Consider the following 15,257-nt stretch of genomic DNA (forward strand, 5'->3'; position numbering starts at 1 on the left):
TTCATGTATTTTACATTTATGTTTCTTATCTTTGATATAATGTCAGGAAGAGATGTATGATGTAGAGATTAATTCTCTACTTGGGAACAAAGCCTGCGTTTCTTCTTAGAATGGAATACCATTCCTAAACAACAGAGCTTGATTTAGATAATACAGTTTTTGAGTCATTGCCTAAGCTCTGTTTAGCTCATCTTTTGTAAAGATATTTGGCAGTTTAAAAAAGACATTTTTAAGATTATTTGATAATAGTTCCCAGTTAAATTGGTTATTAAATATTCTTTCCTAAGAAGTTTAATTAAATTTTGATTCTTAAATTTGGAAATTCCTAATGTTTTTTAGTCCATGGGCAAAATAAAGAAAACACGGTCATCACTTAGCCCCTGTGACTTCCATTAACACAAAATAAGCTATTACATGTAGCATGGTCCTTAATATTCTTTTATTAGAAGCTATGTTAGATTCAACCAATATAAAATTGTCAATTTGTCCATTCTGTTCTTTCAAAAATGATAATTCGAAAACCTAATATTTTGTAACTTTAAAAATGTGTTATTTTTTTAGCCTATGGAATTTTTTTTTTCTTATTATTTGGCTCTTCTGGCCAACTCCATTGGCAAAAATCAGCATTATTTGACTTAGGGACAGTAAAATTATTAGTGTATTCATAAAACAAAGAGAGGTACCACTTTTCTTCCTTAGCCTCATAAGTTGAAGAGAAGGGAAGGTAATACCCTCATCTTCCAACTGAGCTCGGGCAGCAGAGATAACTCACTGGGGAAGGAAACAGAACTATGTCTAAAACACCAGTGTGGCAAATAGTGATTCTTTAAAAATATACTGATGATGAATTTTTTTTAATGGCCCATTGTTCACTTGGTATTCATATAAATATTTTGCACTTATTTTTATAGGGAAATAACTCTGCACATAATGAACAGAATTCCCAAATACCGTCTCCAACTGACTGCCCATCATTCATTCTTAAGAGACAAAGTTCTTTAACATTCCAAAGCTCTGACCCAGAACAGATCCGACAGAGTTTGCTCACTGCAATCCGTTCTGGAGAGGCTGCTGCCAAATTGAAAAGGGTAAGTTTTCTTTATCAGATGGGTGACAGTGGGTTTATTTTCAACATTGTCAAACTAATACTTAGGGGAAATTGTTTTCTGGCTCTTGCATCTGAATAGGGAGGATGCCAGAAGTTGCTCTTTGATGTCAAGGGTCATTTTTGAAGTATAAGCTGAAAGAGTCCAGAGTCTTACACATACTTAAAAATATGTCCGGTCTATTTTCCACAACATGGGCCAGGTGCAGAACATGGGGTTTGCTCATTATTATATAACTATATATAGAAAGTACCCTGGACTCTTATTTTAATAAATTGTATTAGCATAGCAAGAAAAATTCTTTCAGAAAGAAAATCCCTCCGTAGTCCAGAAAAGCCGCACTAGCAATAGGAACGTGCAAGTTTTCAGTCCTGGCTCCCACGATGATCAAAGTCAACTACCATATGTGGGAGAATGAGGGGGCGGGGGGGCAGGTGGCTTTATAGGTTAAAAAATGTAGGGAAAATCTAGGGAATTTAGATGACACCGAAGGCAGAAAGTCTAGTCTAATAAGGCCCTGCCAAAGTGGCCAGCTCCTCCTTACGGAGATGTAGGAGAACTTCAGGAAGGGAGGTATGCTTCTTTTGGGGAGCAAATGCCAAAAAAACGACACAGGGAATTATTTGAGGTGAGTTTCCTCCCTCTGTTGCTTTCATCCACTCAAAGAAGTCCTACGTGGTGAAGCCTGGAGCCTGGCATCAAAACTTGGACTTTCCAGAGGCTGTAGTCTCCCTAAATGTCTTTCTTGTTCTCCCCTTAGTTGTCTTGGTTGCAAGTTCCTCAACACTCAAGACAAGAAAAGTACTCATTATTCTCCTGACTCCCTAGGCATTTCGTTTTGTGAATTCCTTCTCTAATCATTTTAGAGGCTATTTAGAGAAGAGTAAGAGACTTGTTGAGCAAAGCACTGAGCTCAACAGAAATAAAATCTGCGAAGGGACAGGAATGCTGCAAGGAGAGAAGGAAAAGGGGAGGGCATCTCGGGCACATCTCCAAGGCCAGCCCTGTCTGCGCTCACCATTTTCCTCAGTGTGTTTCAGTGGAGCCATGAGTGACGGCTGTTTTCATGGAGGGCTTGGCGCTCCCATCTGGGCAAACAAGGAGACAGGGCAAAATATTGCCTGCTGTCAGGAGTGGAGGAAACACGAAGGAATAATTCAGGAGATTAGGTTTGAATTTTGTCAAGTATTTGTAGAATCTGAATTTAGGTGCCAGGCAGAAAAAAAAAAAAAGTTGGTGGTGTTGAGTACTGAAACTGGTATTTCACAGGTCACGACATTTATATTTTTGTGAGGAAATATGCCCACGCAAATAAACTGTACATTTGCACTTAAGAAAATAGTTCTCTTTCTAATCTTGTAAATTAAGGTTCAGTTTCAAGTCAGTCACTTCTGATCTAAAGCTTTCTCTTTTTTTTTTTTTTTATTTTTTAATATATGAAATTTACTGTCAAATTGGTTTCCATACAACACCCAGTGCTCATCCCAAAAGGTGCCCTCCTCAATACCCATCACCCACCCTGCCCTCCCTCCCACCCTGCCCTCCCTCCCCCCCCCCCCCCCATCAACCCTCAGTTTGTTCTCAGTTTTTAACAGTCTCTAATGCTTTGGCTCTCTCCCACTCTAACCTCTTTTTTTTTTTTTTTTTCCTTCCCCTCCCCCATGGGTTTCTGTTATGTTTCTCAGGATCCACATAAGAGTGAAACCATATGGTATCTGTCTTTCTCTGTATGGCTTATTTCACTTAGCATCACACTCTCCAGTTCCATCCATGTTGCTACAAAAGGCCATATTTCATTTTTTCTCATTGCCACGTAGTATTCCATTGTGTATATAAACCACAATTTATTTATCCATTCATCAGTTGATGGACATTTAGGCTCTTTCCATAATTTGGCTATTGTTGAGAGTGCCGCTATAAACATTGGGGTACAGGTGCCCCTATGCATCAGTACTCCTGTATCCCTTGGATAAATTCCTAGCAGTGCTATTGCTGGGTCATAGGGTAGGTCTATTTTTAATTTTCTGAGGAACCTCCACACTGCTTTCCGGAGCGGCTGCACCAATTTGCATTCCCACCAACAGTGCAAGAGGGTTCCTGTTTCTCCACATCCTCTCCAGCATCTATAGTCTCCTGATTTCTTCATTTTGGCCACTCTGACTGGCGTGAGGTGGTATCTGAGTGTGGTTTTGATTTGTATTTCCCTGATAAGGAGCGACGTTGAACATCTTTTCATGTGCCTGTTGGCCATCCGGATGTCTTCTTTAGAGAAGTGTCTATTCATGTTTTCTGCCCATTTCTTCACTGGGTTATTTGTTTTTCGGGTGTGGAGTTTGATGAGCTCTTTATAGATTTTGGATACTAGCCCTTTGTCCGATGTGTCATTTGCAAATATCTTTTCCCATTCCGTTGGTTGCCTTTTAGTTTTGTTGGTTGTTTCCTTTGCTGTGCAGAAGCTTTTTATCTTCATAAGGTCCCAGTAATTCACTTTTGCTTTTAATTCCCTTGCCTTTGGGGATGTGCCGAGTAAGAGATTGCTACGGCTGAGGTCAGAGAGGTCTTTTCCTGCTTTCTCCTCTAAGGTTTTGATGGTTTCCTGTCTCACATTCAGGTCCTTTATCCATTTTGAGTTTATTTTTGTGAATGGTGTGAGAAAGTGGTCTAGTTTCAACCTTCTGCATGTTGCTGTCCAGTTCTCCCAGCACCATTTGTTAAAGAGACTGTCTTTTTTCCATTGGATGTTCTTTCCTGCTTTGTCAAAGATGAGTTGGCCATACGTTTGTGGGTCTAGTTCTGGGGTTTCTATTCTATTCCATTGGTCTATGTGTCTGTTTTTATGCCAATACCATGCTGTCTTGATGATGACAGCTTTGTAGTAGAGGCTAAAGTCTGGGATTGTGATGCCTCCTGCTTTGGTCTTCTTCTTCAAAATTACTTTGGCTATTCGGGGCCTTTTGTGGTTCCATATGAATTTTAGGATTGCTTGTTCTAGTTTCGAGAAGAATGCTGGTGCAATTTTGATTGGGATTGCATTGAATGTGTAGATAGCTTTGGGTAGTATTGACATTTTGACAATATTTATTCTTCCAATCCATGAGCAGGGAATGTCTTTCCATTTCTTTATGTCTTCTTCAATTACCTGCATAAGCTTTCTATAGTTTTCAGCATACAGATCTTTTACATCTTTGGTTAGATTTATTCCTAGGTTGATCTAAAGCTTTCTCAATTCTGGGCACCTGGGTGACTCAGTTGGTAAGGCATCATCCGACTTCAGCTCAGGTCATGATCTCGCGGTTTGTTAGTTTGAGCCCCACGTAGGACCCTGTGTTGAGAGCTCTGGAGCCTACTTCCAATTCTGTGTCTCCCTTTCTCTCTGTCCCTCCCCTGCTCATGTGCACGCGCGCAGTCTCTCGCTCTCTCACTCTCTCAAAAAGAAATAAGCGTTAAAAAAATGTAAAGGTTTCTCAATTCAATATACTTGATAAGCATTTTTTAAGCAAAAAAGTACTAAACATTGTCCTAGATGCTGGGGATACAAAAATGAATAATACGAAGCCTCTGCCTTCTGGGTGTTCACAGCCTGGGACTGAGAAGCAGTGGCACATCAGGTCCACAGGAGACCAAGTAGCTAGACAGAACATAACTGCAGTGCCTTTTCCTAAGTCCGTGGATATAGTAATCAGTTCCAATGGACTAATTGCAGAAAAGAGTGCATTAAGTTGGGAATGTCTTTTAGGCCAACAGAACTGTACAGGCAAGCAGCTGTGTGCTTGGTGATACGGGCTCTAAATTGGCAGTCTCTTCACTTATAAAACTCTCCTTGCTTCCAGAATGAGCTGGATGTGAATCAGCATAGAAAGCAGGCTCTAAATGATGATCCTATAATTGTATCCTGTTTATAAGTCATTACTTGAGGTTCCATCAAGTCTAAATTTTATCTCTCTCAGTAGGAGATTATCAATAGCCCTGAGTCTTTGTAGTGCCAGTTCCTGAATTTTGTTTAATAAAAATTCCTTAAGTAATCAATTTTTTTTTTTTGCACTAAAAATGAACACAGGGTCTAGTAAAGGTCACGGAACTGACACACTATGATCAGTATTTTCACTTCTAATTATACCCTAAAAAGGTGTGTGTTGTGTACCAGGACACATTTATAAGAATATTCATGAAATATTGTTTGTAATGGCTCTAAGTAAATATAACATTAATATCCAAAAACAGAATAAATAATATATTCAAAGAATGGATTATCAAACAGCAGTAAGTTGGGCAAAGTACACCTAAACACAACAGGGTAAAGACCTATAAAAATATCTATGTGTAAAGTTTGACGGCATGCAAAACTAAATTATGTTATTTAACGATGCATGCGTAGGTGGCAATTATTTTTAAAAGCAAGGAAGTAATTATAAAAATCATGATAGGGTTACTTCCACAGGGAGAGAAAAGGCTTTGCTGGGGTTTGTAGGAGAAGGACAGGCAACACAATTTAAGAGGAAACTAAAAAACTAAGTAATCGAGATAAATGTTATCTTAATGCAAGATTTTTTAAATGTCTAAATGAAAGCAAAAACCTGTGATAAAGAAAATGTCAACATTTTAAATAAAGACAAGATCAGTAGGGAGCTGGAGCTATTCTCTTGGCCTGAGTGGTGGATTATATATACGTTTGTGTTTGTTTCCATCAGGTTGTTTATTTAAGTTCAGTGCACTCTCCTGTACATGTATTGTATTTCAAAAAATATATTGCAAAAGGAAGTAAAAATGGACACCAAAAGGCTCTGATTCCTTGTGATCTTTGCTTAAGTCCCATATTTCTATCCTGTACTGAACATTTCTCCTGGTTTGTTTTAAATTCTAACATTTCTTTTATAGAACAACAGTTATAGTGCCAAATAAAATCTTCAGTGATTTTGACAGTGGGCTTAGATTGTTCATCAGAAAATTGGCTCCAGGTTTGCCTATATTTTGGCACCCAAATGTTCAGTTTAACTCCAGGTACCAACCTGCCTTATGGCTCTGGTTCATACCCGAATAATTAACCTTCATTATAATAATTGGTTCACATTAGAACAATTATCTAGTTGATTGCTCTAGTGTAAATGTAGTCATGAACATGCCATGTTTTTTTTTTCATATTAAGATTTTTTTCCACACCTTACCCCTCTTTGACCCCCATGTAGTCACAGAATTGTCTTCCTAGTTTTAATAAATCTAGTTTACTGTTTTATAAAATGTATTTGGCATAAAGATTTATATGTGAATCAGCAGATTGTTTTCAGAGAATATGAGATTAAGTAAACTATGATCATTTACTTGTGTTGATACAAGAACTTTCTGGCTACTTTTGGTTCCTGTTGATGCTTCAGTTACTAAAGGTCATTATACTATTACAAGTAGAATATACGTTTATGAAAATAAAGTGACAAATGGTATTTAGTAGTTGATATTAACTGTTTCCTCAGAATGTAAAATTTATCTTTGGCTCCATAAAAACCTGGAAGGAAGAAAGAAACCAGATAAGTCACCCAGAACTTATGGGATAAGTCGCCCAGAACTTACTGGCATTTTTATTTGTTTAATTGGTCTGCTTTTTACTCATACTTCCTTGTTTGGAATTTGTACAATCCGAGAGCTTCAGGTTGGCAGTTCTTTCCATATATATTAATCAATGACAGTTTTATAGCAAATTTTCCTTACAAGAATAAGAAAACTACAAGAATATTCCTGATATTCTTTAAACTTAAAGTTGAGACAGTCAAATAGTAGATGCTCATATTAGTAAATTCTTTAATGCTCATATTAGTAAATTCTTTAATGTTTAAAAGTTTTTAATCTTTAAAAAAATCTTTATCATAGGTGTCATATGTTCATTATTCAAAAAATTCAAGCAACACTCTTTTACTTTATAAATGTTTATAAGAAGTTATTGTATTCCATTCAAGAAATAATTCATTGATCTATACCGTGCCAGGCACGGCATTAAAATAGTCAAGGTTTCTGACCACACAGAATTTATAGACTAGTCTATAATAATGTCTTTTCATGCTTGAAAGTTTAGTATACAAATTTTTAAATATCAAATGAAATACCGTTTCCCCCTAAAGTAATTGCTCGTGATAGATTAAAGTGAAACCTTCCAGACCACTTTTGTAGTATATAAACATATTTAATTTTTCTGTACAAAAATAAACTCCTCTGTAAACCATTCATAAATATCTCTGATGTTTTCCATCTTGTTACACATACACATACACACTATTCTTTTTCAGACTATGGAGTATTTGATTATATGAATGAACCATAGTTTATTTGCTCCTTGTTGGTGGACATTTCACTAGATTCTAGTTTCTCCACTCTATAAATGGTGCTACAGTAAACATCTTTTATTTGTATTAGGGTCATTGGTATGTTTTTTAAATGCTTAAAACAAAATTTGTCTCTTTTTCTTACAAAGAATTATGACCACTGCAAATTTGGCAATAATTACAAAAATAATCCCTACACACTGAAACTTTTCGTGCCAAAGTTACATAATGAAAAGTCGTTACCTGTTTGTTGGCTATATTTGGAAAGGAACCCCACGTGAATACTAAACAAGGTGCAGGAGTTTTCCTTCCCCTGGTAGCAGCTTTTCTTTTAGCTGTTTTAGTGTCAACTACTCTACTCCATCCTGGATTCATAGTGAAGAAAGTTGATTCGTTTCGGTTACCAATCTTTGTTTTAGTAAAAGGCCATGAATGAAGCACTAGGAAATCAAATCCAAACTGAATTTGCCCATTTTATTTTCCCTTTCAGGAACTTACTCTGATGCAAGGCAGAATCTGTGGCCTTTTGTACTCCAGTTCTCTTGTGATAATGTTTGGTTAAGAATCTATTCAAATTATAACTCGACATTAACCATTTTTTAAAAGTATTGTCAAATTTTATGTATAATATTTCAAAATATTATACCTATTTACTATCCAGAATCCAGATGATTTTTTAAAACATTCTTCTAAATGTTAGAATTTCAAGCTATTTAGGAAATTCTTAGTGTATTTCATTCACTTACCATTTGTAAATAGGAGACTTTGCCATAGAATCTTGGAATTTCGGAGTTTATTTATTGGGAGGAAGAAAACTACTTTTCATTCTGCAATTGTTTTGACATAACACTCTTAGATTTGACTTTTTTAGCCCTTCAAATGACAGCATTTTAAAAACCAAAGCTGTATTTTCTTATAAACAAGGAGTACCTGGGGAGGGGAATGTCAAGTTAATATATACCATCAATACAAAAATTCTTTGTGTTGTGGAATTCGCTTTATTTTTCTACATTTTCCAAGGCAGCTTTGAGGAGCCAGAATTAACCTAGCAAAAAATGCTCTTCAACAGCTTGGCCTGCAGTCTGTTTGTGCTCTTGTCCTTTGAGTTGATTTGGTAATTTTGTGAAGGCTAAGATGTGTTAATGGATTATTTAACTTGTTTGTTGTGGAAATAACAACTCTCTCATTTTTAATTTTATGGTAGAGTGAACATTTATTCTTAATCATTTGTGATTTATTGAATACGGAACACTAAATATTATCGCTTACAATTATACAGAAGTTCAAATGTGGTAATTGTTGAAAACTGAAAATTAGAGAGCTGTGCCATTTTCACTTGATGGGTGCAAACTGTGCTTCTTTCTTTCTCTTAGGTTACTGTTCCATCAAATACAATATCTGTGAATGGAAGGTCAAGACTCAGCCATTCCATGTCCCCTGATGCCCAGGATGGCCATTAAATGTGCCCTGTCACAATGCACTTCACGAACACCGCTATTTCACAGGACAATGTCATGCTGATGGAGAATGTTGGCCAATGTATATCCAGATGTACACTAATATATTGTCTATTAAAGTGTAAGAATTTGTGCTGTGGCTTTTAATGCCAAAAGAAGAATTACAGAATTTATAAGTTATAATATTTTGGGCCTTTTTTTTTTTTTTTTTTTTTTTTTTGCCTTAAAAGCTGACTATGCTGCTTTAGAACTTTAAGACAAGGTGTTAATGACTTTCATTTTTCTCAAATGAGACATCGTCACCTTTTGTGGATTTCACTTACTGACACATTCTCTACAATGGTGACTTAGACAAAAGAATAAATTAAGATTCATAGACTTGTATTTGTGTGACACATAAATAGGTAGGCAAATGTAGATCTGACATTTGCTGCCTCAATGTTACAGTTTAATTGGAAATGTTTATAAGTTATATTAAAGTGTATTTTGGCTGAAAGTATGATCTAGAGATCTAAGAATATCAAATAAGTATATTTGGTTCGACAGTTCATTTAAATGATGAATCACTTAGTGTGCAAGCCTTATCTTGTGTGTTCTTTATGTAATTATAAAATCAATGTCAAATTTATGGGAAGCTTATAATATTTTAATATTTTATTAACATGGAACATTTGTTTTTTTAATCTTTAGAACTTAAATTGCACAAGGAACATTTTAAATATTTTTTTTGTATATAATCATGGCATTGTTGTCACACAGATATTATATATTTTATGTGCCAGAAGCCTTAGAAATCGTATGAAAATGTTGGTCTATATTGACAGTTATTTCACATTTGATATGTAGTGAGGAATAGGGGTTAGTATATGTCCATATTGGAGAACTTCAAAGACTACTTGGAGGTTCCAGAAATCTTTGTTTTAATTAAAATAAAATGATAAAATCATTATGTAGCTCAGATGCTAATATTCTAAATAATATATATATACATTAAAGCTAAAACTATTAAGCCAAACAATGCCTAATTTGTTGGCTTATAACTGTATTGAGGTCTAGAGCTCATTCATGTTCTAGTCCTACTTTAAGAATCTAATTGCTCATTTATTCTCAAAGCTTTGTCAAACAAGTTGATGTTAAGTTGGTTTTCACTAAAGCTCTTGGGATGTCTGCCTCTTTGGACGATATGTTGATTTTTTCAATGTTTAATAAAAGCAAGTTATACGTTTGGTTTGTGTCAACCAGCATATTTATGAATTTCACACGACAACCGTATCTTTATCAGCCAGTAAACAAGTCATAGTAAAACCTATCATTCATCAGGGCTCTCTAGTGTACATGTGAGCCCATACAAACTCCAGAGTGCACAATCTAAGCATCTAACATGCTTAGACTAGTTCCTGATACATGGCAGATACACATTAAATGTTAAATGTTACTGTTATTTCCTTAAATCAGACTTGAAGAGACCCTAATATATGGAAACTTATGTTGTTATAAACCAGTAGGGAAAGGAGTGACTTTTTAAAAAATTGTTTGAATATCCCCTTGGAAAAAAATTAATTCGGATCCCTACTTCAAATCATAAACAAGTTTATTTGAGTTGGATTAAAGACGACTTTTAAAAGTAATATTTTAAAACTTAAGTGAATATATTCAACATTTTTTCAGACCTTAGCATGGGAAAAATTATTTAAATAAGACACAAAGGGACATTCGTAAAAGATGTAAATTTAAATATATTAAAATTTAAGACACATGCACATTAAGTACTATAAAAGTGAAAACATAAGCCACAAGAATGTTAATATATATATTATACATATAATATATATGCTATAAAAATTCCTAAATCTCATGAAATACAATAGAAATATGCACATGCTGCAAAAACAAAAATATTTCTAAATTTTTTTAATGTTTATTTTTGAGAGAGAGAGGCAGAGTGAGAGCGGGGGAAGGACAGAGAGAGACAGAGACACAGAATCTGAAGCAGGCTCCAGCCTCTGAGCTGTCAGCACAAAGCCCAACATGGGGCTTGAACTCACGAGCTGTGAGATCGTGACCTGAGCCAAAGTTGGACACTTCACCGAATGAGCCACACAGGTGCCCCCACGAAAGGTAGGTTTCTTACAAGAGTGAATCTGAAAGGCCAGAAACATATGGGAAAAATACTGTTCACTACTCAAGGAAGTTTTAGTTAAAAACATAAGGATGTACTATATCACACCCATCAAATTAGCAACAATGTAAGTTTCAAAATAGCAAGTGTTGTCAAGGACAGCAAAGCAGTGGAACTCTTGCTGTTGGTGGGAAAATACACTGGCACAACCATCAAATTTACCATAGCGAATAAAGACTTATTACCATGTTACCTTTAAAAAGTACTTATGCATGTGCATAAGGAGACATGAACAAAAATGGTCATGGCAGCCTTGCATATAACAGCTGAGGGGAGTCCCAACTGGCACTCAACATTGATCGTACATTCATATGATAGCCTTCTGTACAACAGTCAAAATGTGCAAACCAGAGTTATGCATGTCAACATGGATGCTGCTCAAAAATGAACAAGAAAAGCAGGTTGTGGAGCACTGCATGTTTTCTGATACGAGTTATATGCAAAATGATAACCATATATTACAGCTGTATGCATAAGGTTTGCTAGTGGGTACCAAGAAATGAGTGCTGGGTTGGGGAGATTTACAGGTGTCATCAATTATGTTTGTAGTATTTTATTTTCTAAACTGCAGTTTGAAAACAAGTACATTTGACCCTTGAATAACATGGGGATTCGGAGAGCCAATCCCCCACACAGTCAAAAATCCACATGTAACTTTGAGCTCCCTCAAATCTTCATAGCCTGCTGTTGACTGGAAGCCTCACTGGTAACATATACAGTTGATTAACACATATTTTGTATGTTAGATGTATTATATACTGTAATTTTACAATAAAGCCAAAGAAAAGAAAATGTTACTAAGAAAAGCATAAGGAAGAGAATACGTTTACAGTACTATACTGATAAAAATCCACATAAGAGTGGGCCCAAGCAATTCAAACCCATTTGTCAAGGGTCAACTGTACTTTTATGACTCCAGATTTTAGCATACTTGAAGAAGTTCTTAATTAAAATATTTGTTAAAGATCACATAGTACTTAAGGGGCTATATGTATGAACCATTAATACACTTAACATTCTGAAAAGATGGCATTATCCACACTGTTTCAGGAGAAAAACATGCTCACCTCTCCACTTGATTGGGAAAGAAATTTGAGACAGGTAGTTTTCACCAGCCATATCCTCAAGTAATAGCAGAAGTAAGATACAGAAACCAATCTGAAACCAATTTTCTAGTTTCATATTTAATGTTGGGCACCTAGGCATTTTGCTTTTGCTTTCCCCGATCAGGCTATTTCTTTATACTACATATTTTTAAATTATCCACATTCTACATAAATCATAGAATACAAAATGAAATACTCTCTTCTCTGCTCCAGCATCCCACTCCCCTCTCCAGAGATAACCACTGTTAATGTTTTGATATAAATCCCTCTATAGACACATTTGTATCCAATACGTTTATACACAATACAGATAGGTGTATTTATACCCAATACAAATATTTATATCAAATACATTCATGTTTTTGTTTTTGTTTTTGTTTTTTTGTTTTTTTCTTGTCATTACTGTTTTCAGCATTAAAAAGGCACTCTAATACCATTTAGCAAGTTCCCTTTACACCAGCAGAGTTCTGGAAGAAATGTTTGCACACAGAGACTTACCCTATCATATTTCAGTTCACATTTCTCCTATTGACTTGTTTCTTGCTGTGGTACACAGTTCTACCTAAAGTCAAGATACCTAGGCTCAGATCACGCGTCTGCCACCTCCAAGTTATGGGATCTTGGGCAAATTATTTTCTCTGTGCCTCATTTTAACCTCTGAAAAGCTGCATTAACAAAATACCTTCCTCATGAGATTGTAAGGAATAAATGAATTTTAAAAGAGTTTGGCACACAATTTATTTTTTAAAGCTATTTATTTTTAGTACTATTAGTGAACAGGTATTATTTATCTAATATATTCCCCATCCTTCTGAAGGGTGACCCTCCCTCCCATTTTAAGGCCCAATCTAGCCTTGACCACCAGGTATTGGCAACAGGACCCATACTCTGCCACCTGATCCAAGTCCTTAAATGACACCAGGCTTTTTTCTTGAGACCTGAAGTTTGAAACCAAAAGAGTTCAACTGACACAATTATTTGTCTTGTGCCAGTTCATTTCCTACCCACTACCAGTAGGGACAATAAATGTAAAAAGAGCTGAGAATCAAACTCATCATTTTTACTATCTATGGATTCCGATAAAGAAAAACCTTGCAATTAGAGGTCACAATAAAGATTTCTATGGGCAGAATGTTTTCTTCTTCAGTCACTGTTGATGTAAACATAGCTCATTTATTTGGCACTTTAGTTATACATAATTTTTATATTATTGACCTACTATGGAACAAAACAGTACACAAAGAGACTGCTACTTTACAAAGGTCAGACAAGTGGCAGATTCCCACCTCTAGTTTTCAGTATGCACTTTCTGATTGCCAAACTTTGCAAACCATGAAGAAAATGTGCTAGGCTTTAGGGGACACCAACATAGTAATCTACTTCTTCTGGATCTTTAGTTGGTCTTCCTTTTCAGTGTCGCCACTTTCTTATAAGGTTTCGTTTTTCACACCTCAGACTCTTCACATGGATGGGTATATTTTGTTTATGGCAAGTATAATGCCACCATGTGCTCCCTCCAAAGAACTTTTCTGACAGGTATTTTGAGAGAAATTGTGAAACACTCCAGTAATTTGTGTGGAACTGTTGGCATTTCTGCTTCACAAACTGGAGAAATTTATTTGGAAGTCTTGCAAATTTCTCCTCTTGGAGAAAGAAAAGTGCTACAATTCCAAACTTAGAGTTTTCAAAACAAGCAATTTCTTTACTTTCCAATTTATTCTTATGTTCCCACCCACCCTTGTTCCTCGTGGTAGACCATCATGGTGGCCCCAATTCTTTATCTCACCTGCATCCACACCTTTTGCTCTTTGTGCTTTCTCTCACTAAAGAGACAAAGCCATTTCCCTCCCCTCAGAAGTAGGTTCTGTGACTAATACAATGAGGTGAAAATGACTGCACCAGTTCAGATTTCTGCATGCGCTTGCGTGCTTCTCCCTGTGCCTGTAAAGTCGCTCTGAGAAAGCCATCTCTGAGCTTGCTGGATGGTCCTCAGAAGAGAATGACGTGCGTGGAGCAGAGCTACCAACTAAGGCCAGCCTAGAGCTTCTCTAGCAACTCCAGCCAAGATCGACAGGGCCACTTGGCCACCACCACTCCCCCCGCCCCCCCCCCCAACTGATGCTGATGTGTGAACCATAAATGCTACCCATGAGCGAGGCCTCAGGTTCATGATTGGTGGGTATACAGAATTAATGTGGCAATAGATGCAATACATACTCTTAAGCAAACTCATACACATATGACTTTAACACTAGTCATAAATTCATTCAATCTGTTTAGGTCCACATACCCTATTTTCCCCAGAGTCCTCACAGACTATTTTAGTTACTAAGTCCAACACAAATATACCTCAGACACTCTCTAACTCCCAACTAGCTCAAAAACAATTCTAGCTTAACCATTCCTTTATTATTTATGGTGCAGAAATACTTTCTCCCTTTCTCTATCTTTCTCTCTCATTTTATCCTCAGACCTGTGAGCATGAGAGCCCAAATATCAAAGAGATCCACAGGCCCCTCAAAAGCTCTCTGGACTCATCTATTTCACAAAGTTTCCAGACAAAAATACAGATTTCCCAGTGAAATTTGAATTTCAGATAAATAACGAATTACTTTTCAGTATAAGTATGTCCCATGCAACATTTGGGTTATACTTACACTAAAAAAATTTAATAATTTATCTGAAATTCAAATTTAACTAGATGTCTTGTGTGTTTCTTTGCTAAATCTGGCAACCCTACCATTTCATGAAAATTTGGAAGGAGTAAATGCAAGCAAGAAGGAGTATGTACCCTGCGGGGGAAAAGAGAAAGGGCAGCCCTAGCCCTAAGTCAAGAAACCAAGAAGTGGCATTATGGAAAAGAGTAGCCCAATCTATGTTCTCTTCGATAGTTCACCATCTGAAAAACTCTCCTATAATGAATGGGGAAAAAAAGGTTCATTAAAGAGTTCACAGTGAAGTAACCCTTTGGGTGACTTCCTCCCCACCCCCCCTTTTGGGTGACTTCTGTTGGTGGGTTTTAGATACCTTCAAATCATCAGGAAGTTATATGCATAACAATTCTAAAGTCCTCATTAACCTCTGCATTATTTTTATGATAA

General features: G+C 36.2%; 1 protein-coding gene across 13 annotated transcripts in view; it reads left to right on the forward strand.

The window, feature by feature from the left end:
* The window catches only part of COBLL1 (cordon-bleu WH2 repeat protein like 1), a 170,196-nt gene extending 160,099 nt beyond the window's left edge, over window positions 1-10,097 (forward strand). For 12 of the 13 annotated variants that reach the window (XM_019457997.2, XM_019457964.2, XM_019457969.2 and 9 more), the window contains 2 exons: window positions 912-1,088; window positions 8,788-10,097. In XM_019457997.2, coding sequence (XP_019313542.2) covers window positions 912-1,088; window positions 8,788-8,874 — 264 coding nt within the window. In that variant the 3' untranslated portion in view covers window positions 8,875-10,097. The remainder of the gene's footprint in view (window positions 1-911; window positions 1,089-8,787) is intronic. The other variant, XM_019458022.2, reaches the window with a different exon arrangement.
* The last annotated feature ends 5,160 nt before the right edge of the window (window positions 10,098-15,257 follow it).

The sequence above is a fragment of the Panthera pardus genome, unplaced genomic scaffold, assembly GCF_024362965.1.
Source record: "Panthera pardus isolate Hobbes unplaced genomic scaffold, ASM2436296v1 HiC_scaffold_10, whole genome shotgun sequence".
NCBI lineage: Eukaryota > Metazoa > Chordata > Mammalia > Carnivora > Felidae > Panthera > Panthera pardus.